This window comes from Canis lupus, chromosome 7 (assembly GCF_003254725.2).
Source record: "Canis lupus dingo isolate Sandy chromosome 7, ASM325472v2, whole genome shotgun sequence".
Classification (NCBI taxonomy): Eukaryota; Metazoa; Chordata; class Mammalia; order Carnivora; family Canidae; genus Canis; species Canis lupus.
Genome location: NC_064249.1, coordinates 25,578,116 through 25,605,106, shown reverse-complemented (window position 1 = coordinate 25,605,106; position 26,991 = coordinate 25,578,116). Strand labels below are relative to the sequence as shown.

General features: G+C 38.2%; 1 protein-coding gene across 1 annotated transcript; it reads right to left on the bottom strand.

Annotated features, from left to right (window-relative positions):
* Positions 1–263: 263 nt before the first annotated feature.
* On the bottom strand, positions 264–26,554 carry TNFSF4 (TNF superfamily member 4). The gene is made up of 3 exons (XM_025429687.3): positions 26,233–26,554; positions 4,839–4,887; positions 264–3,305 (listed from the first exon to the last, which is right to left on the bottom strand). Exons 1-3 carry the CDS (start codon positions 26,383–26,385, stop codon positions 2,956–2,958), a joined length of 552 nt encoding a protein of 183 aa, XP_025285472.1. The 5' UTR covers positions 26,386–26,554; the 3' UTR covers positions 264–2,955.
* Between the last annotated feature and the right edge of the window lie 437 nt (positions 26,555–26,991).

Genomic DNA, 26,991 nt, shown 5'->3' with positions numbered 1-26,991 from the left:
TTTGGCTCATGTCAGGATCTCAGGGTCATGAGTTTGAGCCTCACAATGGACTCTGAGCTTAGTGGGGAGTCTGCTTGAGATTCTTTCCCTCTGAACTCCGCCACCCCCTGCTTGCTCACCCTCTTTCTCTAAAAATAAAAAATAAGTCTTAAAAAAAAAGGGAAGGAAGACAGTATAAATAAAAACTCTAGCACTTTAACAAGTAGTAAATTTTGAAACCTTTTATTTTTTCCATGTAAATATCAATATTATTATTAGCTATATTATTAATATCAATATTAATACTTCCTGAGAGCCAGAATAAGCACTAACTACAAAATCATGGCTTAAAATAGGGGACCTGCCCAGTAAGCTTAAGAACAAATTATGATTTGGATAAAGATCAGACTCCCTTATGTTATCCTCTAAATAGAAAGTTACTAAGTAACAATTGGAACTGCTTTTGAAGGAACCATCCAGAAGGCTAAGGCAAGATGTTTATCTAAGAAAAAAATTCCACGCAGTATGAGAGAAAGCTATACATCTTGACTCAGAGCAACTGGCAACCAGCAACACAGACATTTATTATGTACATTCACAGCACTATGAGCATAAGATTCTAAAATCTCTTAACAAGAGAGGAAAGCAGGATTCAAAAATGGGAAATTACTTGCCTAAGGTCACTTAGCAAGTTACTGACTGAATCAAATTAGATTTTCAATTTTCTGACTTCTCATTCAGTTCTTTTTCTACAAAACTTTGTTGTGTCTGGAGAATGTTTAATTATCTTTCTGGAGGAATGACTTAAAAGGGACATGTATATTTTGATGGATGGAAGTGGGGGGTGGGAAGTGAAGCTGGTGCATAACAACAACAACAACAAAATCCCTGCATGGCCAAAAGAGGCAAGCATGGGAAGAGCAAACCATGTGTACCCAAAAGGAGTAGGCATCTGTGAAGAAGGATCATAACAACAAAAACAGACAACCCACAGAACAACTATGCATACATAGGCCTGGAATGTACATGTTCGGGAGAAGTATAATTAGAAATTCCAAAGTTTAAAAAGTAAATACATATTTTCTTAAATATTATCTATAGTCACAAACATTTACTTATTAGATATCACCCATTGAATAGCTTCAACTTTGCAGACCATAGTCAATAACAAAGAAATACACACACACACACACACACACACACACACAATTTAAATCCTCTGAATGGTCAAGACAAATATCACAAAATATCTTGCTCAGAACAATTCATGTAAAGCATTTAGCCCAAAGCCTGGCCCAAAGCAGACCCTCCATTAATGTTTATCTATGATTATGATCATGATCATGATTATTATTATGTGAGTGCCTTGCCAGCCACTCAGAGCTTGTCACTCTTTTGCACAATTTCTCCTATTTAGCTTCTTTTCATGATGAATCTTTGTTTAGCTTCTTTCCATAAGAGATGAAAATAAAGGGGCAGGAATATAGTTGGAGATAAATAAACACTTAAGAGGAAGTGGAAACTGTGTTAAATACATAGAAAAAAAATCCAAACGTAATTGAGACCATTTAGTGCAGGGGCAAACTATTTACCCCCTTTCTGGAGATCCTGAAGGTATCACTATACTGCAGCACAATACATCACTGTGATAACACAGAATTATCCATAAATAGTCTATGTTATGTTATGCACTCTATTTAGAATGGGAGGAAATCCATTTGCCAGTTAAAAAATTTATCAAAAATTTGAGAATTTACAAATCATCTGGAAATTTGTCTACAGTGCCATAAGCCTGATGCATCAAGAGGGATATTTAAACTAAAAATAAAGGGATATTTTTTTCTCATTGGTATTGCTAATTATTGGTCATTCTAGTCTTTATCAGTATTAAATCATATGCAATATTACAGTGTTTCTAGACAGATGTCATTTTTCATATAATATAATAACTTCTCAGTGTCTCAACATAAAGTTGCATTCAAGAACAGAATTGCTTCATTTTTTAAACTAGCAATGTGGTATACATGTACAAGAAATAGGGCTGTGTGTGTATCTCAGCATTAAGTGAGAAAATGCACACATGTGCATGTGTTGCTTTGCCTAACGGTGGCAAAAACGTGTTTTCCTTCCCAGACTATTTAAATTCTTACTGACTTTTACCCTGAGATGTCTAGTTTTACTGCTCTCCTATGCGATAAAGATAACCCTCATGATAAATTATCTCACTTTCCCAACTTGGAAAAATCTCTCTCAGTTTTTCTAAAATGACTGATTAGATTTTTCACAGCATCACATCCCCAGAATGATTCTTTGAAGGGAAATTTCTGTTAAGAACATTAGAGGCTGGGAAAGCAAGCAAAGTAGTAAAGAAAAAAAGCCCAGAGCACAGAGTACTCCTTAGCTTGCTGTCTTCAAGTCCTGACAGCTATTTTCAAGATTTTCCTCCACCAAATGAGAGAGGTATTTAGGCACTATGCAAACAGCAACTAATTTCATCTTGGAGAGACAGCTTTGGCTGCCAAGGGTTAGTCCACACCACCTTTGGCAGATTCATAGCCCCTTCCTTGGTCCTCTTCATTTTGACAAAGCCAGATGTCAAATTTCCAGCAAATGGTAGTCAAGTGTCTTTTTCAAAAGAAAGGTTATTCTGACAATTTCCTGACTAATAGAAATAATGTGCTTTAAGGAAGAAGCACCTATTTTCTCATTTTTGTAGAGGTGTCTAGTAGGCTTGAGGCAACCATGAGGGATGAGGGATAGGTGACTTAGAAGACATGAGGATAAATAAAATTAATTGGTGTAAAATAAGTTTTAAATATCCCTGAGTTGGGGGATCTGCTTCTGGTCACATCCCGTGTGGCCATATGTGGGGGCTAGTTAGGACAACTTCTCCACTCCCAAGGAAGAATCAGAGTCCTGTCCAAGCCCAGTTCAGTGTTCATGCTGGTGCTTGGCTTAGGTGCAGCCCTCAGGTCCTCAGTAGGCACAGAAGCCACCAGGATTTTGATGAATGAGAATCAATTCCCCACCATTCACCTGGATGTCTTTGTAGGAGGTACTGTGAGTGGTCACATTAAAGTAGACTTTGTCCTTGAAAGCCAGATAGGCCACTCCAATGGAGTCAACAGATGTGACCTTGCTCAGAGAGAAGAGGGGTCCCCGACCCTTTCGGTAATAAAGGCTGAGGCTGAGCTCCTCAGAGAAGTAACCCTTCAGGGAGATGAGATAAAACCCATCACAGTTAATGATGATTGAGTTGTCTTGCACCTTCATAGTTTCATCCTTGCTTGGGGATGTGATGATGCAACCTTTCTCATTCTCACACCCTAAAGGAGACGAGGGCAAGAAGAAAAAAAAGTGATTCCTTAGGACGGCATTCGGCAACCTTCCAATATATCTAAAAATATGTGAAGAGAAAGGGATAGGGAGAGATTTAGAAAAGAATGAAAGAGAAAGTTGCATTTCTACATGAGGGTTGGAGTCTGCTTTACCTGTGGAATGGAAGAAGAGGCAAAGCCAATACTAGTGGCCAAGAGAGTTTCAGATGGGGTTGGGATTCAAAAACAGAAGTTTTAGCAATTTGCAGTTGTCACAACAGACCAGGGGCAGGAAATGGAACTTTGAGCTTTCCCTGATTTTTCAAAATCAGGAGGGATTGGTAACTTCAGTGCTTCCTTTCTTTTTTAATGGATAGATTAGGCAAAGGATAGCAGGAGTGCCCCTTGCCAGGGTCACACCATACCACCTTCACACAAAGCAATTGCTTATTAATGCTTCCCTAGCCTCTCACCACCTGACCGTGAAATGCAAATTTTTCATATGCCCTGGACACTGGACTTCTCAACAGCATTTACTACTAGCCTTTGCCTTTAGCAAAGTCACATAAATTTAATAATGCTGTTATACACAGAATGTCTATGTGCTTGGTTCTGCTCAGTAAGATGCAGGTGGGAGAGCTCAAGAACACAGACCTGCTTCTCCATTTTACCTTCTTACTGCTAGTTTTTCTTGAAAAAATGCCTTGGGAAGAGTTGCTACTACAGGAGGAAAAAATTGAGGAATGGAGGAGGACACAGATTGATGTCTTTGGTAGCTTTGTGTAGGGCAATTGCAGGTGTAAGGCAAAAAGACTAAATTTCTTTTATTTCTGCCTCAGCCACAGTATCATTCTGAATGGCCAAGGAACCACATCTCAGATTCCCCACTCTGGCCCGTATCCCTTAGTGATAGGAAAGAACAGGTCCTCACTACTGGGTATAATTAAGTTAATTCTTACTTTGCACCAGACCCAGGGGAATTGAAAATGAGGGCCATTTATGGAAGGTACGATAAACTTCCTTTCAGGCTCAGAAGAATTTGATAAACAAATGAATATCCATATAGAAACTATTGGTGATCATCCTAATATTAATAATGTACCTGAATAACACTATCCTGGTAGTTAGAGGATCACCTTGCCTTCATATTTGGGACCCTCTCAACTCTCGTTAAGACAAAATCTTGTTCTATAACTGATTTAGTGGGAAATGATGTGTCATACAGTCAGACAGCCTTGTAAAAAAAAGTAAAGCCTTAGTTTTCTTACCAAAAAAAAAAAGAAAGTGAGAATAATTCCTACTCAGGGTTCCTGGGAGGGTTAAGAAAGGGTTAAGAAAGTGATTAATACAGTGACAAGCACATATTTGGTAACTAACTACTCCCTTTTCTTCTTTATACACCTTCTTTGTACTTAATGAAAACAGCATGGAATTGCAGGATTTGCTTCCCAAATGGTAGGGAGTGATTCTGTTTTCTGGAAGAAATTAAGAAACAAGAACAAAGATTCTTTTAAAAACATGAATCAATTGAGCAATACTTACTGGTAAATTGTACTCTGATACTTTGAATTGGAGGATACTGAGGCGGCACCTGAAGGAGGAAAAAGGATATATTTTTAGGAAAAAAAACTGAGCAAATGAAATTGACAAGTCATATTTTATGAAGCAGAAATGCAGGAGTATAGGAGGAATAGCTTGACAAAAGACTTCATGTTTTCTATGAAGATTAGATCCAAACTTCTTAACCGCCTCCTTGATTTTCTGGAACATCTCCTAAGATAAGCTAAGAGTATTCTACTCTGTCATGCCAGCATCCAAGATCTGTCCTCACTTCTGCCAAACTCTTCCCGGCATATTGCTTTGGTTCTCTGAGCCCCACTTTCCATTTTGGATGACGGAGCATTTAATAGTGATCTTAAGAAATCCATTCAGTCACAGAGATCCCCTCATGAAGAAGGCTATAACCAATCAATCCATCATGGTCACAAACTCTCAGAATGAACTAGAGGTGAATCCTGGAAGCTTCCTGGCTGCTTGTTCTTTCACTGCAATGCAGGAGTAAGATTGTACCATTATCAGGTCATATGCTCAAGAGAAACTGGTCTAATCCTTCAGAGTTCTGTAGATTTGAGTGTATATATTTCTAACACTGTTTCTTTCTCTTTTGTTTAATGACTTCAAAAACCTACCTTGGATCAAGGAAGTACTCAACAGCAAGAGAGAAGTAAAACAATGAAGAAAGGAAGCCTGATAAAATATTGGTAGAAATTTGATGGGTAAAAGAACAAAGCAGTTCAATATGGAGCAAACTCCAAAATATATAAAGTGGGAAAAAAACAACAAAGAGAAAAATCACGTATAAAGTATATTACCATTTAAAAAACATGCATGGGCATTCAATATATCTGAAGGAATACTCAGAAAACAGGTCAAAACGTTGCCTCTGGAAAATGCAATCGGAAGCCTGAGCCCAGAATTGGGGATACTTTCTTTTCATGGTTTACTTTTTCATATTTTATTTTATTTTATTAAGATTTTATTTATTTATTCATGAGAGACACAGAGAGAGAGAGAGAGAGAGAGGCAGAGACACAGGCAGAGGGAGAAGCAGGCTCTATGCAGGGAGCCCCACGTGGGACTCGATCCCAGGGGTGCAGGATCACACCCCGGGCTGCAGGCAACACTAAACCACTGCGCCACCGGGACTGCCCTACTTTTTCATATTTTAAAAATTTCTTACCATATGCTCATGTTACCCATTAAAAAAGGAATTTAGAATCAAAAACCAAAACAAAAAGCACCACCGATTGCTCCTGCCAAGAACAAAATTTTTCTCACAGGTTATTTTTAGTGAGACATCCTGATCAAAGATTTGGAGAAGGATTTATTTTCATACCCTGGGGTGTGGAATCCCTGCTTCCTACTCTCCTGGCACACTCAGCTGCAGTCAAGTGGATTCCACTGGGGACTGCCCACACAGATGAGGAATCCCCTACTTCTCTTCTAAGTCAAGTCACAAGCCTTACCAATCTGAAAAGAACAGGCAGCAGAGGAAGGAAGAGTCTTTTGGCCTGACAGTGGGTAGACCTCAGAGGCAATATTACCTCAGTGGTGAGTACATGGTAGAGGTGTTGACTTGGATGACTTGAGAGTCTTTGGTTCTCTCCCCTATATGAACTGTTTGTGAGGGCTGAATTAGTGTCCTTTGTGCTTAAGGAAGAGGGCCTCAGAGGGCATGTTACACTATCACAATAATCCCCTAGGTGAATAAATGCCCCCACTGCTCTCCATTCGGTTGGTGCCAGCATGAGTGGCCATGTTATTAAAATCACAAAAAGCCTGTGCAGTAGCATAAACAGCATAGGGCTCAGCACATGGCCACCTTCGTTTTAATGTCATGTTCAACATCAGGCAGGTTCAACATCATCTTGGGCAAGTTTCATAACTTCCCTAGAAATCAGTTTAATCATCTTTAAAAATTACCAGAAAATCAAGATGCCTGGGTGCCTCAGTGGTTGAGCATCTGCCTTTGGCTCAGGTTGTGATCTCGGGGTCCTGGGATTGAGTCCTGTATTAGGTTCCCTGTGGGGGAGACTGCTTCTCCCTCTGCCTATGTTTCTGCCTCTCTCTGTGTATCTCTCATGAAGAAATAAATAAAATCTAAAAAATAATTACTAGAAGATCACAGGCATCCCTTCCAGCATTAACTGTCCAAGATTTGAGTTTTAAAAGTTGGAATTTTAAGTCCATTTTAATAAAAGAGAAAAACACAAAGCCTCTTTATCCAAAGTTCCATCTCACTCTCAAATCTAAAAGCTCTCATGATTTAATTTGACTGACTGCAGAATCTCTAAAAGTTCTGTACAAATCAAAGAAATTTCTGAATGTTTTCAGGTACTCTGGTGAAGTAGGGGTGGTAGTAACCAAGAGGACATTCTCTGAGACTGCAGTGCTGAGAGGCAGCAAAGAAAGCAACATATGACTTTCTCTCTAGGGCCGATCTAACAGAACTCCAGACTTAGGCTTCCTGTTCCTACTCCTAAAGAGTGCTCAGTATTAGACTTTTACATATTCTCAGAAGTCTCTTACTAGCATCAATACCATCAAATCCACACAATGTTGTGAAATAAAATAAGATATTCCTTCCTTTTTCTTGCTTCCTGCCCTTGCATAACTTTTCCCTTCATCCTCCATATTTGATTACTTCATGCTCACTACCCCACCCCACACACACTACCACAGTGTCCAATTCAAGACCTTCCATAGCTTGGCTCCAACCTCGTGGTCAAGTTTTATTGCCACATATATCCTGTCTGTGTCTTATGCTAGCTAACTGTTTTCTCTAATCTTTTTGCCCTTGACTAAAGCTTGGAAGACAAGACAGAGATCATAGACTTGGGAGTCAGATTCAGTTCAAACTATGACTTGTGCAGCTTGAAAACATTGTATATTATTTCTTTTTTTAATATACAAAACAGTACTATGTATGATCTTTTTTTAAAATTCAAATTAGTTAACATATAGTGTAGTATTGATTTCAGTAGAATTTAGTGATTCATCACTTACATATAATACCCAGTTGCTTATCCCAGTAAGCACCCTCCTTAATGCCCATCACCCACTTAATCCATCTTCCTACCTAGCTTCCCTCCAGTAACCCTCAGTTTGTTCCCTATAATTAAGAGTCTCTTATGGTTTGCCTCCCTCTCTGTCTTTATCTTATTTTATTTTTCCTTCCCTTCCCCCATGTCCATCTGTTTGGTTTCTTAAATTCCACATATGACTAAAATCAGATGATATTTGTATTTCTCTCACTGACTTATTTCACTTAGTATAATACCCTCTGGTTCCATCCACATTGTTGCAAATGGCAATTTTCATTCATTTTGATGGCTGAGTAATATTCCATATATATATATGTGTATATATATATACACACACACACACATATATATATATACATATATATATATATATATATATATATATCACATCTTTATTCATTGGTTGATGGACATTTGGATTCTTCCCATAATTTGGCTATACTGTTGATAGTGCTGCTATAAACATTGGGGTGCATGTGCCCCTTTGAATCAGCATTTTTTTATCCTTTAGGTAAATACCTAGTAGTGCAATTGCTGGGTCATAGAGTAGTTCTATTTTTAACTTTTTGAGGAACCTCCATATTGTTTTCCAGAGTGGCTGTATCAGTTTGCATTCCCACCATCTGTGGAAAAGAATTCCTCTTTCTCTGTATCCTCCCCAACATCTGTTGTTTTCTGAGTTGTTCATTTTTAGCCATTCTGACAGGTGTGGGGTGATAAATCATTATGGTTTTGATTTTATTTGCATGATGATAAGTAATGTTGAGCATTTTTTAATGTATCTGTTGGCCATTTGTATGTCTTTGGAGAAATGTCTGTTCATGTCTTCTGCCCATTTCTTGACTGGATTATTTATTTTTGGGGTGCTGATTTTGATGAGTTCTTTATAGATTCTGGATACTAGCTTTTTATCCAATATGCCATTTGCAAATATCTTCTCCCATTTCATAGGTTGCCTTTTAGTTTTGTTGATTGTTTCCTTCACTGTACAGAAGCTTTTATCCTAATGAAGTACCAATAGTTCATTTTTGCCTTTGTTTCCCTTGCCTTTGGAGACATGTCTAGTAAGAAGTTGCTGTGGTTGAGGTCAAAGAGGTTGCTGCCTGTTTTCTCCTCTAGATTTTGATGCTTTCCTGTCTTACATTTAGGTCTTCCATCCATTTTGAATTTATTTTTATGTATGGTGTAACAGAGTGGTCCTGTTTCATTCTTGTTTATGTCACTGTCCAGTTTACCCAACACCATTTGTTGAAGATCCTTTTTTCATTGGATATTTTTCACACTTTGTCAAAGATTAGTTGACCTTTTAGTTGTGGGTCCATTTCTGGGTTCTATATTCTTTTCCATTGATCTATGTATCTGTTTTTGTGTCAGTGCCATACTGTCTTGATGATTACAGTTTTCTAATACAACTTGAAGTCTAAAATTGTGATGCCTCCTGCTTTGGTTTTCTTTTTCAACATTACTTTGGATATTTGGGATCTTTTCTTGTTCCACACAAATTTTAGAATTGTTTATTATAGCTCTGTGAAAAATGCTGGTGTTATTTTGATAAAGATTGCATTGAATGTGTAGATTGTTTTGGGCAATATAGACATTTTAACAATATTTGTTCTTCCAACCCAAGAGCATGGAATGTTTTTCCATTTCTTTGTGTTTTCCTCAATTTATTTCATAAGTGTCCTATTGTTTTCAGTGTACAGATCTTTTATCTCCTTGGTTAGGTTCATTCCTATCATCCCTAGGTATCTTACAATTTTTGATGCAATTGAAAATGTTATTGGTTCCTTGATTTCTCTTTCTATTGCTTCATTATTGGTGTATAGTAATGCAACAGATTTCTGTGCATTGATTTTATATTCTGCAATTTTGCTGAATTCCTGTATCAGTTGTAGCAATTTTTTTGATGGAGTCTTTTAGGTTTTCTACATAGAGTATCATGTCATCTGTGAAGAGTGAAAGTTTGACTTTCTTCTCGCTGATTTGGATATCTTTTAGTTCTTTTTGTTGTCTGACTGCTGAAGCTAGGACTTCTAGTACTACATTGAACAACAGTGGTGAAAGCAAACATCCTTATCATCTTCCTGACCTTAGGAGAAAAGCTCTTGGTTTTTCCTCATTGAGGGTGATATTAACTGTGGGTCTTTTGTATATATTTATGATGTTGAGGTATGTTCCTTCTATTCCTTCTTTCTTGAGGGTTTTTATCAAGAAAGGATGCTGTATTCTGTCTAATGCTTTTTCTGCATTTATTGAGAGGATTATATGGTTTGTATCCTTTCTTTTATTAATGTGGTGTATCATGTTGATTGATTTGTGGATATTGAACCATCTCTACAGTCCAGGAATAAATCCCACTTGATAACAGTAAATAATCCTTTTAATGTACTGTTGGATTTGACTAGCTAGTATCTTGAGAACTTTTGCATCCATGTTCATCAGAAATATTGATCTGTAATTCTCCATTTTTAGTAGGGTCTTTTCTGATTCTGGAATCAAGGTAATACTGTCCTCATAAATGAGTTTGGAAGATTTCCTTCCACTTTTGTTTTTGGAACAGCTGTAGAAGAATAGGTAGGAATTCTTCTTTAAATAGGTAGAAGTCCCCTGGGAAGCCATCTAGCTCTGGACTCTTGTTTGTCTAGGAAGATTTTCAATTACTTATTCAATTTCTTATTGGTTAATGGTCTGTTCACATAGTCTATCTTCCTGGCTCAGTTTTGTTAGTTTATATGTTTCTAGGAATTTTTATATTTCTTCCAGATTGCCCAATTTGTTGGCATATAATTGCTCATAATATTCTCTTATAATTGTCTTTTTTTCTTTGGTGTTGTTATGATCTCTCCTCTTTCATTAATGATTTTATTTACTTGGGTCCTTTCTCTTTTCTTTTTGAGAAGTCTGGCTGGGGGTTATCAATTTTGTTAATTCTTTCAAAGAACAAACTCCTACTTTTGTTGATTTGTTCTACAGTTTTTAAGTTTTCCATATCATTTATTTCTACTCTAATCTTAATTATTTCCCTTCTTCTGCTGGTTTTAGGCTTTATTTGCTGTTCTTTTTCCAGCTCCTTTTCGTGTAAGGGTAGGTTGTATATTTGAGACTTTTCTTCCTTCTTGTGGAAGGTCTGTATTGGTATATACTTCCCTTTTAGGACTGCCTTTGCTGCATCCCAAAGGTTTGGCCTGTCATATTTTCAATTTCATTTGCTTCCTTTTATTTTTTTATTTCTTCTTTAATTTCCTGGTTAACCCATTCATTCTTTGTAGGATGTTCTTTAACCTCCATGTATTGGTGGTCTTTCCAATTTTTCCTTGCAGTTGACCTCAAGTTTCAGTGTTGTGGTCTGAAAATATGCATGGAATGATCTCAATTTTTTGTAATGGTTGAAGCTTGATTTGTGACCTGGTATGTGATCTATTCTGGACAATGTTCCATATGCACTTGAAAAGAATGTGTTTCTGCTGCTTTAGGATGAAATGCTCTAAATATATCTGTTAAGTCCATCTGATCCACTGTGTCATTCAAAGCCATTGTTTCTTTGTTGATATTCTGCTTAGATAATCTGTCTATTACAGTGAATAGGGTGTTAAAGTCCCCTATTATTGTATTATTATCAATGAGTTACTTTAAGCTTGTTATTAATTGATTTACATATTTAGCTGCTCCCAAGTGGGGTCATAAATATTTACAATTGTTAGATCTCCTTTTTAGATAGATCCTTCTATTGTAATACAATATCCTTCTTCATCTCTTATTACAGTCTTTGTTTTAAAATCTAGTTTGTCTAAGTATCGCTACTCTAGCTTTCTTTTGACATGGTAGATGGTTCTTTACCACCACCTCCACTTTCAATCTTGAGGCATCTTTGGGTATAAAATGAGTCTCTTGTAAGCAGAGTATTGATGGGTCTTTTTTATCCTTCTGATACCCTATGTCTTTTGATTAGAGCAGATGGTCTGAACAGACTCAATTTTACATTCAGAGTAATTATTGATATGAATTTAGTGCCACTGTATTACCTGTAAAGTCATTATTCATATAGATTGTCTCTGTTCCTTTCCAGTTTTTGGTCTCTCTTTTCCATGCAAAGGGTCCTCTTTTAATAAAAAGAAAATAAAGGTAAAGAACCTATTCCTATTTCCACCAGAACTGAAGCTGATGCTTTGGAGCACTCTATAACCGGAAGACTTGGTACACGTGGGGGTGGGGGAGGGTCTTCTGAGGGAGAAACTTGCTGTGCTGGCTCACAGTCAGACCTGCTTTAATAAAGATGCCGTTATGAGGCACAGGGGAATGGAGTTTGGTATGACTCCAGCCCCCGCCAGTAGAGGTGATATTTCATGTTAAAGTCCAACCATGCTGGAGGGTGGTGGGGGGTGGAAGATGGCATCACTCCACTCTCTCATCCCCAGGGGGGGAACTAATGGCCACTGTTCAGGAGGCCCTAACAGAAAAGTGAGCAATCTCCTTTTCTCTGTCTGTCCTTGGCTTTCATCAGATCTTTACTTTCAACCATCTGTGCCTGACCATTAGCATGCCCTATTCCTCAGTTCTCCTGTGTTTTATCTCTGGCCAGCACCCGGGATTCAAAAAAAGAAATCTTAAAGTACGTGGAAGTGTGTGGACTCACTCCCCTCCTCTGGAGGAGAGCCTCCAAGAGCTGTACCCAGCACCTTTATGTCCCAGAAAAAACAATCTAGAAATATTACATACTGTTGCTGAGCATTAGTTTTCATCTCTATGAAAATAAGGCATAATATTACTATTGGGATATTCCAGACGACTGTGAAGGTTAAGTAAGATAGCATGTGAACACACCCAGCAGTTAGCCTGGCAAGCATTTGAAAAATACTTGCTTCTTTTGTTCTCTTTGCCGAGAGTGTCCCTCTATCTGTGTCTACTCATCATAAAATCACCACCTTCAAGGCCTAAATCAAATCTCTGATTTTTGGCTTCTGCACTCCCATAGCAAGTATTTAAAGTCACTTTATTCACATGGATGTTTATAGCAGTTTTGTTCATTATTCCCAAAACTTGGAAGCAGCTAAGATGCTCTTCAGTAAGTGAATGGATAAACAAACTGTGATACATCTAGCCATTAAACTATCACTCAGTGCCAAAAAGAAATGAAGCTATCAAGCCATGAAAAAAGATGGAAGAATCTTAATTGCATATTACTAAGTGATACAATATGAAGAGGCTACATACTATATGATTCTAAATATATAACTCTGAAAAAGACAAAACCACAGAGACAGCTGAAGATCAGCGATTACCAGGAGTTAGGGAGGAGGGAGAGTTGAATAGGTAGAGTACAAAAGTTTTAGAGTAGTGAGACTATTCTTCATGATACTGTAATGATGGGTACATGCCACTATTCAGTTGTTAAAACTCATAAAATGTACAACACCAAGAACGGATCCTAATGTAAAAAAATAAAAACAAAAACACTCTATTGACTTCCATTCTACCACCATTGGATATAAGTCTCACCTGCTCTACAAGACTATTTAGGTGTGTGACCCTGGTAAATGATATACTACTTTGATGATTTTCAGTTTTTTCATCTGTAAAATGGAAATAGTAAAATTTATATCTTAAGAGGGTTGTTGTGAAGATTTAATGAGATAATGTTTTGTGAATTTTCAGTATTTGGCCTGGAACAGTGTAAGTATTTGACAAATGTCAACTATTATTTTTGGATGCACATGGGAAGACAAGATCCATATCATGTTCTTAATTTATTCTGTGCAACATTACTCAATCTTCATATATGACTACAGAATGAGGGAACTAACAAAATAATGAATAAGACTACCAAAGTCCCTGAAATATTCACTCTCTGGCTCTCTGTAGCCCAAGGAAGCAGTACAAAAGGATCTGGGCTTCATGAGAAAGATTATCAGAAAACAACCAGGAAATATTTATTTTACCCACATGCAAATAAACATGGTTTTTTTTAGTATCAAGAAAACCAAAATCCTCAGATCCTCTCCAAGTACTCAAAGAAAAGGGAAAATATAAAAGGTCCCAAAGAGTTTCCATATAAGAACAAGCTATAGAATAAAGTTTCTTCAATCTGGGTAGTCTGAAGAACCCACATAATTCTCAAAGGTAAAATGCAAAATCCTGTAGGTCAAGCACATCAGAAAAAGTATAGTCCTGATTGAAGGAAGTGGTTTCAAAAGCATGAGTATAAAAGAAATCATTTCTTTGATGCGAACAAGAAATGTTTTTCCTACTGAATTATTCGATAATTGATTGAATAATATGATGGTCATATTATTTGGTGGTTGAAAACAGCATCAACAATTACTGTGTATCTGTTGTACGGCAAGCATTAGATTCAACTCTGGGAAGACAAAGAAATAGGACAGATGATTCTATTTTGACAAACTTATATGCCAGTTGAGGAAATAAAACCCTCCCTCTACATAAAAACTTTGTTGTAAATGTCAGTAGACAGTGTATGCCATAAGGTTCCAGAGAACAGAAAAAATGACTGCAGGCTTTGGCAGATCAAGGAAGAAAGACTTGGACAGAGGCCTTGAAAGAGAGAAAGGAGTCAGATAAGTAAAAGACATTCTGTGGAAGAAAGGTCTAGAAATGAGACCATTCTTGGTATTCACGAAAAAGAATAAAAATTCATTAAGAACTTACAACATGCCATGCACTAAGTTATTCTTTCTCAGATTCATTACCTAATTTGCTGCTCAAAATAATCCTAGTAAGTGTGAATAATGATTACCCATGTTTTGCAGATAGGAAAATGAGAATCAGTGCTGTTAAGAACTTGCTCACGAATAAACAGGTATTAACTTGAGTTTGGCTGAACTCCAAGTTCCTGATAATACCCCTTCTCTTATCCTATATTATCTTAAGAGGGGGGAAAAAGACCTATGAAAACATTTGTCTGATGGTCCAAGATTAATTTGAATTATTTCCGTCAATACTGATCAGGATTAACATATTAGGTTTTAGATAGTTGTCAAAATGTTCAGCTATATCTCAAAATATCCTAAAGCTCTCCAGGAAAAAAAAGCTCTTCAGCCAACTCTACAAGGTTGTCTGTGTAGTACAGTTTGGCAAAACTTTTAGCTGGGCTCTGGTTGGGTACAATTGTCCTGGCAAGGAGCAGCAGGCCCATGAACAAGTACAAAGTAGGCAGCAAGAAGGTGCTACAATGAAGAGTCAGAATTAGGTCCTTTCCTGGCCTCTCTTAGGATCTCGGGCACTAATCTGTCCAAGAACATGGATGGGAAATATCTGATGTCTAGTGTTTACCTAGCAGTCTGTACCATGTCCTCAAAAAGGTGAGGCTTATTTCAAGAGGTCATCTTTGGAGAGTGTGAGTTTCTAATTCTGACTCATTGGGATGTGCCATGAGCCTGCCAACTTTATGCTCATTTGGCATCTGTCCTAGAGAAGGGCATCTGTGGCAGGAAGGAATGACATTCATCAAATATGAAAGCAAAAAGTGGGCTCTTCATTCACTGTGTGGGCCTTGCCCTTCCTCACTTGATTTCAGCCCACAGTGTCAAGATCCTACATGGGAGTAAGCTGGGTTGTGAATCAGTGTTGGATGGTGGGGAAACAGATCTGTGTTGGAGACTCCCCAGTTCACCATGCTACCTTCACTGGGATGTGAACCACTCCTTCCCCCCGCCTTGGGCTTCGTGTCAATAGGGGAGAGATGAGAGATCATGAAAGCACAACCTCACAAGCTGTCAGGATATGTTTCAAGGGGCCTCTGAAAAGAAAGATGGAATTTTTCATCCTTAACTCAGAACAGTAGGCTGGGAAAGTAGACTCTCATTCTGGGACACTTAATGTGTACTCAGTGGAAACAGCCTCTTTGCAAAGGGCCTACCTGTGATCAGGGAAGTTCACAAGCCCACTCAGAGAAAAAAAAAAATGGGAAGAATGGGCAAAACCTGGTTATTTGGCCCCGGGGAGGGGGGGGGGTCTCTTCTATTCAGAAAACCTCATCCCAAAAGGTACATTTCTTACAGATGTATATGTGTGGCTTTGAAAACCTCTTTGAATAGTCATTTGTGATTTAATGAACACAAATCAAAGCCATTTTAATTGTCATCCAAACTTTCTCTTTCTCCATTCCCACCCTTCACCATGGCTGCCACCACCTTTTTGCTGTAATCTCTCTCTTAATGTTTATTCTCCTATCTACTACACAGCCCATGTGGTATCCTAAATGCAGCCTGCTCTCTCTAACCACTTCCACTCTTCCTACCAAATTTACTTAGTAATGGATATTCCTCAGAAAAGATACTGGCCCTCTCCTCTCTATCTCAGAGAATAAGAACTGTGGTTTCATTGTCCTGAATGCTTAGTAACTAACAGATTCCTAAAAGGAAACTAAATGAAGGAACAAAAGCATCCATATGACATGAGCACACCCTTCAAAATTATATGATTGACCTAATGCAACCAATTATTTATATCCTCCAGGGAAGGGTTTTCTTACATCTGGGTTTCCCTTTCCACATTAACTGTCCTCAAAGTACCCTGACAGAGGAATCTGCCAAATCATTTTCAAGAATTCCTTTTCTCATTTCAGTGATTTAGTTAAGTCTCCATCATAATATCCTCATAGCAGCTTAGTGTCTAAGCAACTGGAAGGGTCAGTTTACAATATACCCACTGCATTATCACACATTTTACAATGCCTCAAACATAATGGCATAGTAAATAAATGTTTGCTGAGCTAAGGCGAAACTTAGCCCCTTAGATTGTGCCCAGATCTTAGCTAGTGGCTCCATAATCACATATCTGACACTGGCTCTAGCCAACACAATACATTACTCAAGGCTTTTTGAAATTGCCTTGTTCATCCTTGAGTACAAAGAGAATAGCAAAATTATTACAATCGATATCTTTCTATTTGAAGTCACTCATTCCCCATCTCACTTGCTATACAAAAAGGAAGGACTATTGATTTGGGAGGGCAACTCAGTAGGGCAAACAAGGTACTGGTGTAGGAATAGGAACACCTAGGTCTGGTCTTAAGCCAGAACAAGTCCTTTCCCTTCCTCAGTTTCTAATTTCTTCATCTTGATGTCTAACTTCAGTTAAGTTGGTGGAATACGCAGTATGGAATAAGAAGTTCTTATTCACACTGTGGTGTAAGCAATGCCTATAAACTCTTCCATGTCAGAGATTAGGCAAATCACAACATTCAAAAGAGAAATCTCAAGAGATTGATATGAAGAACTTTTGAACAGAGATCTTTTCAACACAATAAATCCTCTACTGTAATAAAAGCAGCAAGCCTCCTCCCCAAATGGCTCCCTCAAAAATATCTCTAGTGTTGTCTGTGCAGTGAAGCTCTTAGTCTCATTTGCATAAACCTAAATAATCCTCAACCTGTACTCTGGGCCTAAGTAATCCTTGACCTGTATTCTGATGGGTACTGAGATTGATGATGGGTAAAAAGCATCAGTAGGATGATGATGGTGGTGACAATGACACTGAAATTTTAAAGTAAAGCCTTCCTAAGGTGTAAAAGATAGATGAGAGACAGAGAGAGAGAGAGGCATAAGCATGGACATAGGGATAGATGTAGATAGTGGAATATTATGCAGCCATAAAAAAGGATGAGATCTTGCCATTTGCAACAACATGGATGAACTTAGAGGGTATTATGCTAAGTGAAATAAGTCAGAGAAAGACAAATACCATATAATTTTACTCATAAGTAGAATATAAAAAAACAAAACAAATGAATAAAAAAAGACAGAGTCAGATCTACAAATACAGAGAACAAATTGATGGATGTGGGAGGATAGAAAAAAATGAGTGAAGGATTGTGGGAAGCACAGACTTCTAGTTACAAAATGAATAAGTCATGGGAATAAAAAGCATATCACAGGTAATATGGTCAATGATACTGTAATAGTAATATATGGGGATAGGCAGTAAGCATAGCAAATTGAATCACTATGTTGGACACCTGAAACTAATGTAACATTGTATGTCAACTCTAGTCAAATTAAAAAAAAAAAAAGGCTAACTGAAGCATTTCTGATAATGAATGGAAGAGAAACAAAGCACCTAATGTAAAAGTATGCTTGCTTTAAAATCCCAGTCAAGAAACTAGGTATTGAAGCTTTCTGTGAAACTTCTTACTGAAATTTCTTACTATACCCTACTTGGTTATCCATTACTTCTCACACAGTGTGTTATTGCTTCTTTAACTGTCTTGTTTCCCCACTCGGTTGGAAACTCTGGGAGGGCAAGGGAGAGCATATGCTGCCCACTGCTTCTCAGTGTCTGACAGGTAACCGGTACTCCATAGATATTATTTTATTTTTTATATGATTTTATTTATTTATTTATTTGAGAGTAAGAAAGAGAAAGAGAGAGAGAGAGAGCACAAGTGGGGGGTAGGGGCACAGACAGGTAGGGAAAAGCAGGCTTTCCATTGAGCAGGGACTCCAGGATCATGACCTGAGTCAAATGCAGACACTTGACCAACTGAGTCACCCAGGCACCCCTCCGTAGATATTGTTAAACAAGTAAGTGAATACAAGTAAGTTTGTAGTGTGTTAAATAAGTGCCACCCTGCCCCATTCATGTCTACCTCAAACCTCAGAAAGTGACTTCATTTGGGTCTTTACAGATGTAATTAGTTGAGTTAACATGAGACAAACTAGATTAGGGTGGGAGCTAAATCTGATATGACTGGTGTCCTTAAAGCAAGAAGAGAGGACACAATGATATACATAGGGAGATGATCAGGCAAAGATGGAGGCAGAGCTTGGAGTAATGCAACTATGAGCCAAGGAACTGGCTGGAGGCCACCAAAAGCCAGAAAAAGGACAGGAATAATTTTTCTCTAGAGCCTTCAGAGGGATCTATCCTCCAGAACTGTGAGAGAACAAATTTCTGTTGTTTTAAAACACGTAGTTTTAGGTAATTTATTATGGCAGCCCTAAATAGCTAATACATAGTTGAATAGCCATTTCCAAAGAGTGGGCAAATCATGGTATCACATTAAAGTAAGTCTTTGAATCAGAGTGTGATGGAATGAGAAAGGCCCAGGGAGATTATGTAGTCTAATCTCCTTATTATTTACAACAAATAAAAATAAAAGAGAGAAAATAGGCTCAGAGAAAAGAAATAATGAGATAGTGCTCAATTTGAGGTCCTTTCTTGTCTATAAATATACAACACATAATAATCCATCTTATAAAAATAATCTATAAGGTATTATGCAACTATTAATTCATTGATTAACATTCATTATGTCATCAATATTTGCATAAGTAGATTTAACTCTCTTCTGAAAAAGAATATTCCTCCTCAATACCAGGTCATAAATCTTTCCTTCAATTTTTCTTCATAAACAACTAATGTCAAAAATGGAAATAAATTTTATAACAGCCATACAAAATTTTTAAAGCTTAGGGTCATAGAGTCAAGGCCAAGGGTAACAGAAAAAGACAGGACTAGAATTTAGACCCAGTCTTAATTTCTAACCCTGACTTTTCTACATAAACCTAGGTAAGTCTCTCATGCCTCAAATTTCAGTTGCGAAACTGAACAAATCTCCATCTAATTTCCTCTAAAGTTGTAGTGAATTACAAAGGACAAAAGTAGGGAAAAGATCTGCAAAAAGGAGGGGCTGTTATTGCAAGTAACAGCAGGAGTAATACCCCTCAATTGTCCCCCCCCAAAAGAGCTTAGAGTTCCTAGTCTTCCTCATACCAGATGCAGGGCGAGGTTAAGAACTCTCAGGGTGTTGGAAGCTAAAAACATTAAGCACCCAACACACAAGTAATTCAAAATATATTTTGTATTCCTAAACTGTAAAATGTGTGTTTTACAACTTATTTCATAACCCAACAGGTTTTTTATCTGCCCTTTTGATGGTTTTGCTGCTGACTTGTAATGTTGTCATTTACATCCAGATCTTTGATGGTTTCTGTGGTTCTCTAGGCCCATGCCTTAGCTATAGCTACAGGGAAGCCCAGCCCTGGACCCTCACTTCCCCAACAGTTTGGGAATGAAGGTTTTCCATCCATAAGTGCTTATTACATAGTGTTGGTAGAATTAAAGTTGAATCTACTTGTCCATTTTTCTGTCAGAGTATGTTCTTAAGTAGCATTTACATGTTATCAAAGTTATACAAATTTAACCAAATTAATAACCCACCTAAGGCACATTTAAGAATGAAAGTCCTGATGAATGGAAAAATAATTTTTCATTATGCTAGTCAGATCCCCAATGTTTCCAGTATTGTGAACGAGACAACATGCCTTTTCTAGCCATAATTTTCTACCTGATTTGGCAACCAAGTCATTGGAGAATTGGATGAAATATATCAAACTTGAATAGGAGAAAAGGGGATGGGACAGGCCGTGTTCTAAATACACCATTTTAGATCTCTGAACCACTTTCAGACACTAACACCTTATACCTTCATAATTCTCCTCTTCACTCCTCCTTTCCTCTCCAATGCAGTCATGAGCTCTTACTTAGAAATTTATGTTCAAAAATGCTAGGATTATTACAAGGGTTTTTTATTTGTTTTTAATCCTAAAAATTTCAGGAACAATGTCAAGCTTCATGAAGTTAAGGTTAACGTTAACTATGATATGCTTTCTGAGGTTGAGTTACAGTGTGGGTGTCCACATGTATACATGCCACAAAGTAAACATTTTAATTAACAGTTAGTGGTCCTATGCCTATGAAAGCATGTTCATGAATAATAATAATCTCAGCATTTACAAAGCTCTGTGACACAACATTCACTCCTCACAGAAACCAAATTCCAGTTTTGGAAATGATTAAATGGATACCCTGGGAATTTCACAGAATTTACCCAAGGTCACAAAGTTAGAAGGCTGGATCAGGAACCAGTCATCTGATTCCTACACACTGTTGCCTACACCCCAACAGCTCCTCCAGAAGGTTGAGACGTTGTTTTATAATTTCATGTAAGGAAATGTTTTAATTCCTTTGCTTGAAAAGTTAAGGATATCAAAAGTATGGTGGCTAGAAACAAAACACATAAGCTATAAGATGTCAGGACTACAAGTTTCACCTGTGATAGAGGGATAAGCTTTCCACTGTGTATTTCTGTTGTTGCCTTAAACTCACTAAGTATAACATAAAAATAACATTGTACATGGCTCCTCTAACCTAGCTATCGCCAAAAGATTAACATTCATTTTCCCATGAATAAAGAATCCCTGAAAAGGGTGGAAAACTGCAGTTTCTCTGAGAGTAAAGGGCACAAACGTAATTGCTATTAAAGGAAATAGAATTGGAAGGGCAGGGTGGTCAGCCCTGGGCAAGGCTGGTTCTACTCTATGCTAGTAGCTGAGGTCAAGGGAAAGGAACTGGGAGGTTATACTCCTGGGTCTATACCAAGAGCCCTTCTGCTCACTTCCCAAATCTCCTGTGTGTATGCATGTGTTGTTGTTGTTTTTTTTTTTTTTTCTGTATCTGTATACGTATATGGCATTTTCCCACATGTTTTCCATCCAAATTACTCTGTCCTATTTTGAGTACGTGGGTCAGAACATGTATCTAAATTTTTCACTTAGAAGATATTACTACTTGTAAAGAGTAAACAATATTAGGCCCCCCGACAGTGTTCATCCTCTTACAAATGGATCAGCACTTGGCTTCCTGAGAAAAGTTTTCTAATCTTAATTCCTCAGGAAAACAGTAGGCTCTCTTTAAAACAAAAACAAACAACAAACAAAACAAAACAATAAATCTGAGAAGGTTAGTTTTACTGTGGTGCCCCCTAGTGCTGTAAGAGATTTGATTCACTTTCTGTATTTGCCAATACGTAGACCACACATGAGAGAAGCAAAATTTAGAGAGGCAACAATTTTAGTAATTTATCCTGTATTTTCTTTTGCATAGAATGGAGTAAAGTGTCCTCCCTTACCATGAGTCACAAGACCCTTTGTGATCTGCCCCCGCCTAGATTTTAAGCTTCATCTTCTGCCACTTTCCCGTGAACAAACTTCAACCACTCTGAACAAATTGCGGTTCTACTAAGGAACCCTTCTGACCCTGTCCAACATCACCATCTCTCTCATCCACTTAAAGAATTTCCACTCCTCCTTCTAATATCGGCTGAGGCATTCATCACCTACTCCCCCAGTTTCTACCATCTCTGAGTTTGGGGGGTTTATCTGTAAATAGACTATGTCTAACACCTGCTCAAAAATCCAAAGATTGTATATGGGTTTTTTGTTTGTGTGTTTGTTTGTTTAAGATCTTATTTATTTATTTATTTATGAGAGACACAGAGAGAGGCAGAGACATAGGCAGAGGGAGAAGCAGGCTCTATGCAGGGAGCGCAATGTGGGACTCGATCGCAGGACTCCAGGATCAAGCCCTGAGCCAAAGGCAGACGCTCAACCACTGAGCCACACAGGCATCCCAGATTTTTTTTATTGTTTATTATTTTTATTATTACTTTCCCTGAAAACCTGAAAACACATAATGACAAGTTCAGTTCAACACTTTAGATGTTTCTCTTTAATTCTCACAGAATTGCTTACTGCAGAAATGCAAACTCAGATGTATTAGAAATCGCTTATTTGCAGGTCTGTCATTAAAAAAAAGAAATTCTAAGAAGTGTGTTAGATTATATGGGGATGCATTTAAATTGAGCTAATCTGCGACAAGATGCTTTCAGGCAAAAAAGCCTCTTTCACCTCTTTTTCCTCCTGATTGATACAAATAAAAGTCCAAGTTATAGCCTGAAACTTCATCAGGAAACTGAATTCTAATTCTGGGCATCATTGGTACAGAACAGATCACTCAGTTTCTAAGTACCTCCACTTATGTTCTTCCCAGCAGTAAAAATGGTAAGAATGTAAATCTTTCACCATGGGATTTGCTGAAGAATTATCACTAAAAGCCCCTCATTCACATATATAAAGTGCTACGGTAAAGGTGGTGCAAATCTTGGGAGAGCCTTGGCCTCCAAAGCCCTGAAACACATGGATGCAATTTACGAAAGCTTCACAGTTATAGGTCAGGTCCTTTCTACCATTGTTCCCAGCTGAAACCACAGGTACAACTGGGAGCCTCATACTTTAAGTGGAAGTCCCAATAAATATCCAAACAATGTGTATTGGTTTTGGTGACAGAAACACTCAATTTTATAACTTGTATCATGGATATTCTTCTAGGGTATCCAGTTCTTTCCCCTTTCTAAATAAGGCATGTAGCTAACACAGAATAGGTTATATAAATATATGACATATAAATAACTACAGGGATGCCTGGGTGGCTCAGGGGTTTAGCACCTGCCTTCAGCCCAGGTTGTGATCCTGGAATCCCAAGATTGAGTCCCACATTGGGCTCCCTGCATAGAGCCTGCTTCTCCCTCTGCCTGTGTCTCTACCTCTGTGTGTGTGTGTGTGTGTGTGTGTGTGTGTGTGTCTCTCTGTCTCTCATGAATAAATAAATAAAATCTTTAAAAATAAATAAATAATAAATAAATAAATACAGATTACAAATATATGTGTAAATTTTATTTCCTCCAGTCCCTTCTTAAGAAGTAGGAAATTCATATGCTTAGACATAAAAATCTGTTTACTTATATTTTGTATTTCTCAAATCCTCATACCCATTCTACAAATATATATAAACTACATACTCACAGGATATTGAGCTAGACGAGATCTTTCTGATCATGTGATCCAACTGCCTTGTGTTAAAATGAGTAAATCAAGGCCAAAGAGGGAAGTTACAGGAGTGGGTAAGATCTATCTTTTTTTCTAATATCTCAAAAACTAAAGCTTCTGCTTTTTACATAAGTAAATACAACTTAACAGAGTTGTAAGAAACAGAAGTTTACTAAATAAACTTGATTGAAGGGAAAGCCCACTGTCAAATGAGGTTTAATAGTTATATCTATATTTTTTACAGAGGCATGCATGTAGGCAGTTATTTTATAAAGCTAAAAGTTAAATCTAGGAAATAAGGAAAAGTCATGATTATTCTCCAAATATGTTTTCCAACAATAAAAGAGATCCAGTTTAACTGGACAAATGATCAGCATTTCAGCTCAATTTCACCCCTCAGACATGTATCACTGGAATATTATTTTTCTAAAAGTAGAAGTTTGATTTACATCACCACTGCCTCCATCCTTCAATCAAAATTCCAAACAATCTTATCAATGAGTTTAGAAGGCCACCAGTCTATGTCCCTTTTTTCAACAACTATACTACACCCTTGTCTCTTTCTGTCTCTCTCTCTCTCTCTCTCACACACACACACACACACACACACAGAGCCACCATCACCATTTGATCAAATTCCAGGGAGAACACACATGAGCCACCTATGCTCTCCTTCCCCCTAATAAACTACATGAGATTAAATGTAAGGACCCACTGTGCTGCTCTGGGTCCTACAACAGTACAAGAAATTGTATTAGCTAAGACAGTCTAGCTAAGAAATAAGAAAAACAATAAAGGTGATATAAAGTGAAGAATTTCAAATATCTGTGCCAAAAAAATTCTGTGCTCCAAGTATATGAGAGCACATTTCTTAACCAAACAGCTCTACCATATCTCCTATGTCTTTGCTTCCATTTCTGTGCCAGGATCAAAGAAACCTATTCTCTCCCAGAGATCAGCTCACTGAATTCTAGAATCCTGGAAACCCGCACTTAGCTTTCCCTCCAGGCTCTGTCACAGAGTCACTGGGTGACTTGCCAGAAAGGATTCCTCTCTTTCTCAATATCTCCTAGGTATTGACAGTCCCTGGGCAGCCCCGCCACCAGTTGGCTATATATCTGTTTCACCTTTTCCTCGCTCCTGCTCAGAGCCCTAGTACAATTGTTAAGCCCTGACTGGGGCCATCTGTCCTGTCTTTCTATCCCCCCATAGTGTATGGAAATACGTAACACTGTGGTTGTTTGAAAAAGCACTCTCAGGGCTCCTGTACCTGGTGAATGCACTCAGCTGTTCTATTTTTGGTCATTCTCTTTGTTTTCTTCTCAGAAAAGCCTGATTCCGGTCTGTCTTAGGCATCCTGCCATGGACACGTTACTCCTCCCCCACCCCTCCCCCCTAATCTCCTACTCTAATTTCATCGAAGGGGCTCTGCATAGAGAAGGAAACATGTGACAGGACAAAGAGAGGACTGGCCCATTGTGCTCATCGGCCTGCAGACTTGATATGACACCAGCTATACTTCTGGAATTTAGGAACATGAGCCCTTTCTGCGGTACAATGATCACAACCACACTCCCACCAGCCTCTGTGCACCAAAAACCCCTACTTCCTGTAGACAAAGACAAGCCCAGGCATTGGTTAGGACTCTGCTTATCTTATCCTGGTCTAATTTGAGGTACCCAGTCTCTGACATGGCCATCAGAAATTAAAGTTCCTCTTGTCTCACCTTTACCAGGGAGAGACTTTTCTAACCTAAAACCACCTGCCAAGGAAACAAGAATTATCAGACTAGCCCCACCGAGGGAACATGGGAAAACTATACGTTTATTTTCTTTTCGGTGGAATCTCCTGCAGTCAAGAACATCCTTAATGACCTAGTAGTGTTTGTAGATATAACAAGTTAAATAAGAAAAAATAATATAGAAGGAACCAGAACAACGAGAAGGAAAAAGGGAAAGAATATCTTCATTAAGTGGGGGAAATATTTAGAAAGATGGTCACCCACTACATAATGCGTTGGACAGAGTAGGGAAAGACAAAGTGATGTCTGTAAGTTGTGACTAGTAGAGAAAGACTGGAAAACAATCTCTGACTAAGTTGTTGTGGTAAATATTTGGCCACATGTGAGTACATGTGAACACAGACCTCTCAGCCTTTAAAATACACAGGTGAGCTAAATAAAGGACTATTGGTACCTTCAGCATTCTTCAAAAAGCAAATCGCCTGTGGGGTTTATGAATACAGTGGCAAAGTGGAATTGGTCCCTTTCTTATTTCCTCTTTATATAAATTCCCTGATCAGATGCTCACTAGCAGAATGAGTAAAGCAAGTGTGTATCAGTGACTCCAAGCTTCAAAGCGAGAGTTCATAAAGGAATACCAGGATTCTTGCATTGCAAAGAAAAGAAGAATCCAGAAGCAGTGCCTTTGCCCTACCTACCTCTACTGTGCCTCACCACCACCACTACTGAAAGGAAGGAAGGAAAGGAGAGACAGGAGGGTGTTTGACCACACTTTACAATCACTGAGGGACAGGTGAGGGGCAATGAACAGTTTTGGCATCAGATTATTTCCAAGTGACTGGAGCTGCTGGAGCTGCCATCAGCATGAGCTGGAGGAAACAAAGTGCCTACTGGAGCATCCGTCTTACCTGAGAAGCATAGAAGTGCAGGCAGATGTAGGTGAAACACAGGAGCAGACCCAGCCCCTGAATTATGGCTGCCACCAGCAATACCTTGTTCTTCTGGAATCTTCGCCCTGGTGTGTTTCCCACATTCTGGTCCAGGGGTTGGACCCCTTCCATCTTCACAGTTTAGATGTAAGGGAGATGAAAACTGTGGCAAAGGGGAGCAAGCCTGAGGGAGACTGACCTCTTCTCCACAAAGGAGGAGATGGAGGGAAAACAATCAATCGTAAATACACAGAGGTCCCAGGAGCTGAGATAAGAGGCAATTGAAAGAGCAGAACGCACTCTCTCAGTTTTAACACTGCAGCTTCTTCAGGCAGGCGGGGGAACTTCTTTGTGACTAATCTGAATTTCCCCTTTACTTTCTTTCTTTTTTTTTTCTCTGGGCTAACAGGGAGTTGTTTTTGTGGCATTCCAGTTCTGATTTGAGTGACTGTGAAATGACAGTCATACAAGTGTGCTAATTTCTTAATTTCTCATTGCACCAGTAACCAAATTGTGGGTCACTTGATAGAGATAAAAATCATCATCCGTTGATGTGGGAGTTCTGCTATCCCTTCCCTGAGGTGTCTTAAATCATAGAAGAGATTTGAGGGAAATGTTGGACTTAATTTCTCATCTGTGTTTTATTGGGTAACTAAGCTTTGAACCATTATACAAACAGACATACATTTATACACATACATTATATACATCTATGTAAAAGCACACACAGACCATTCT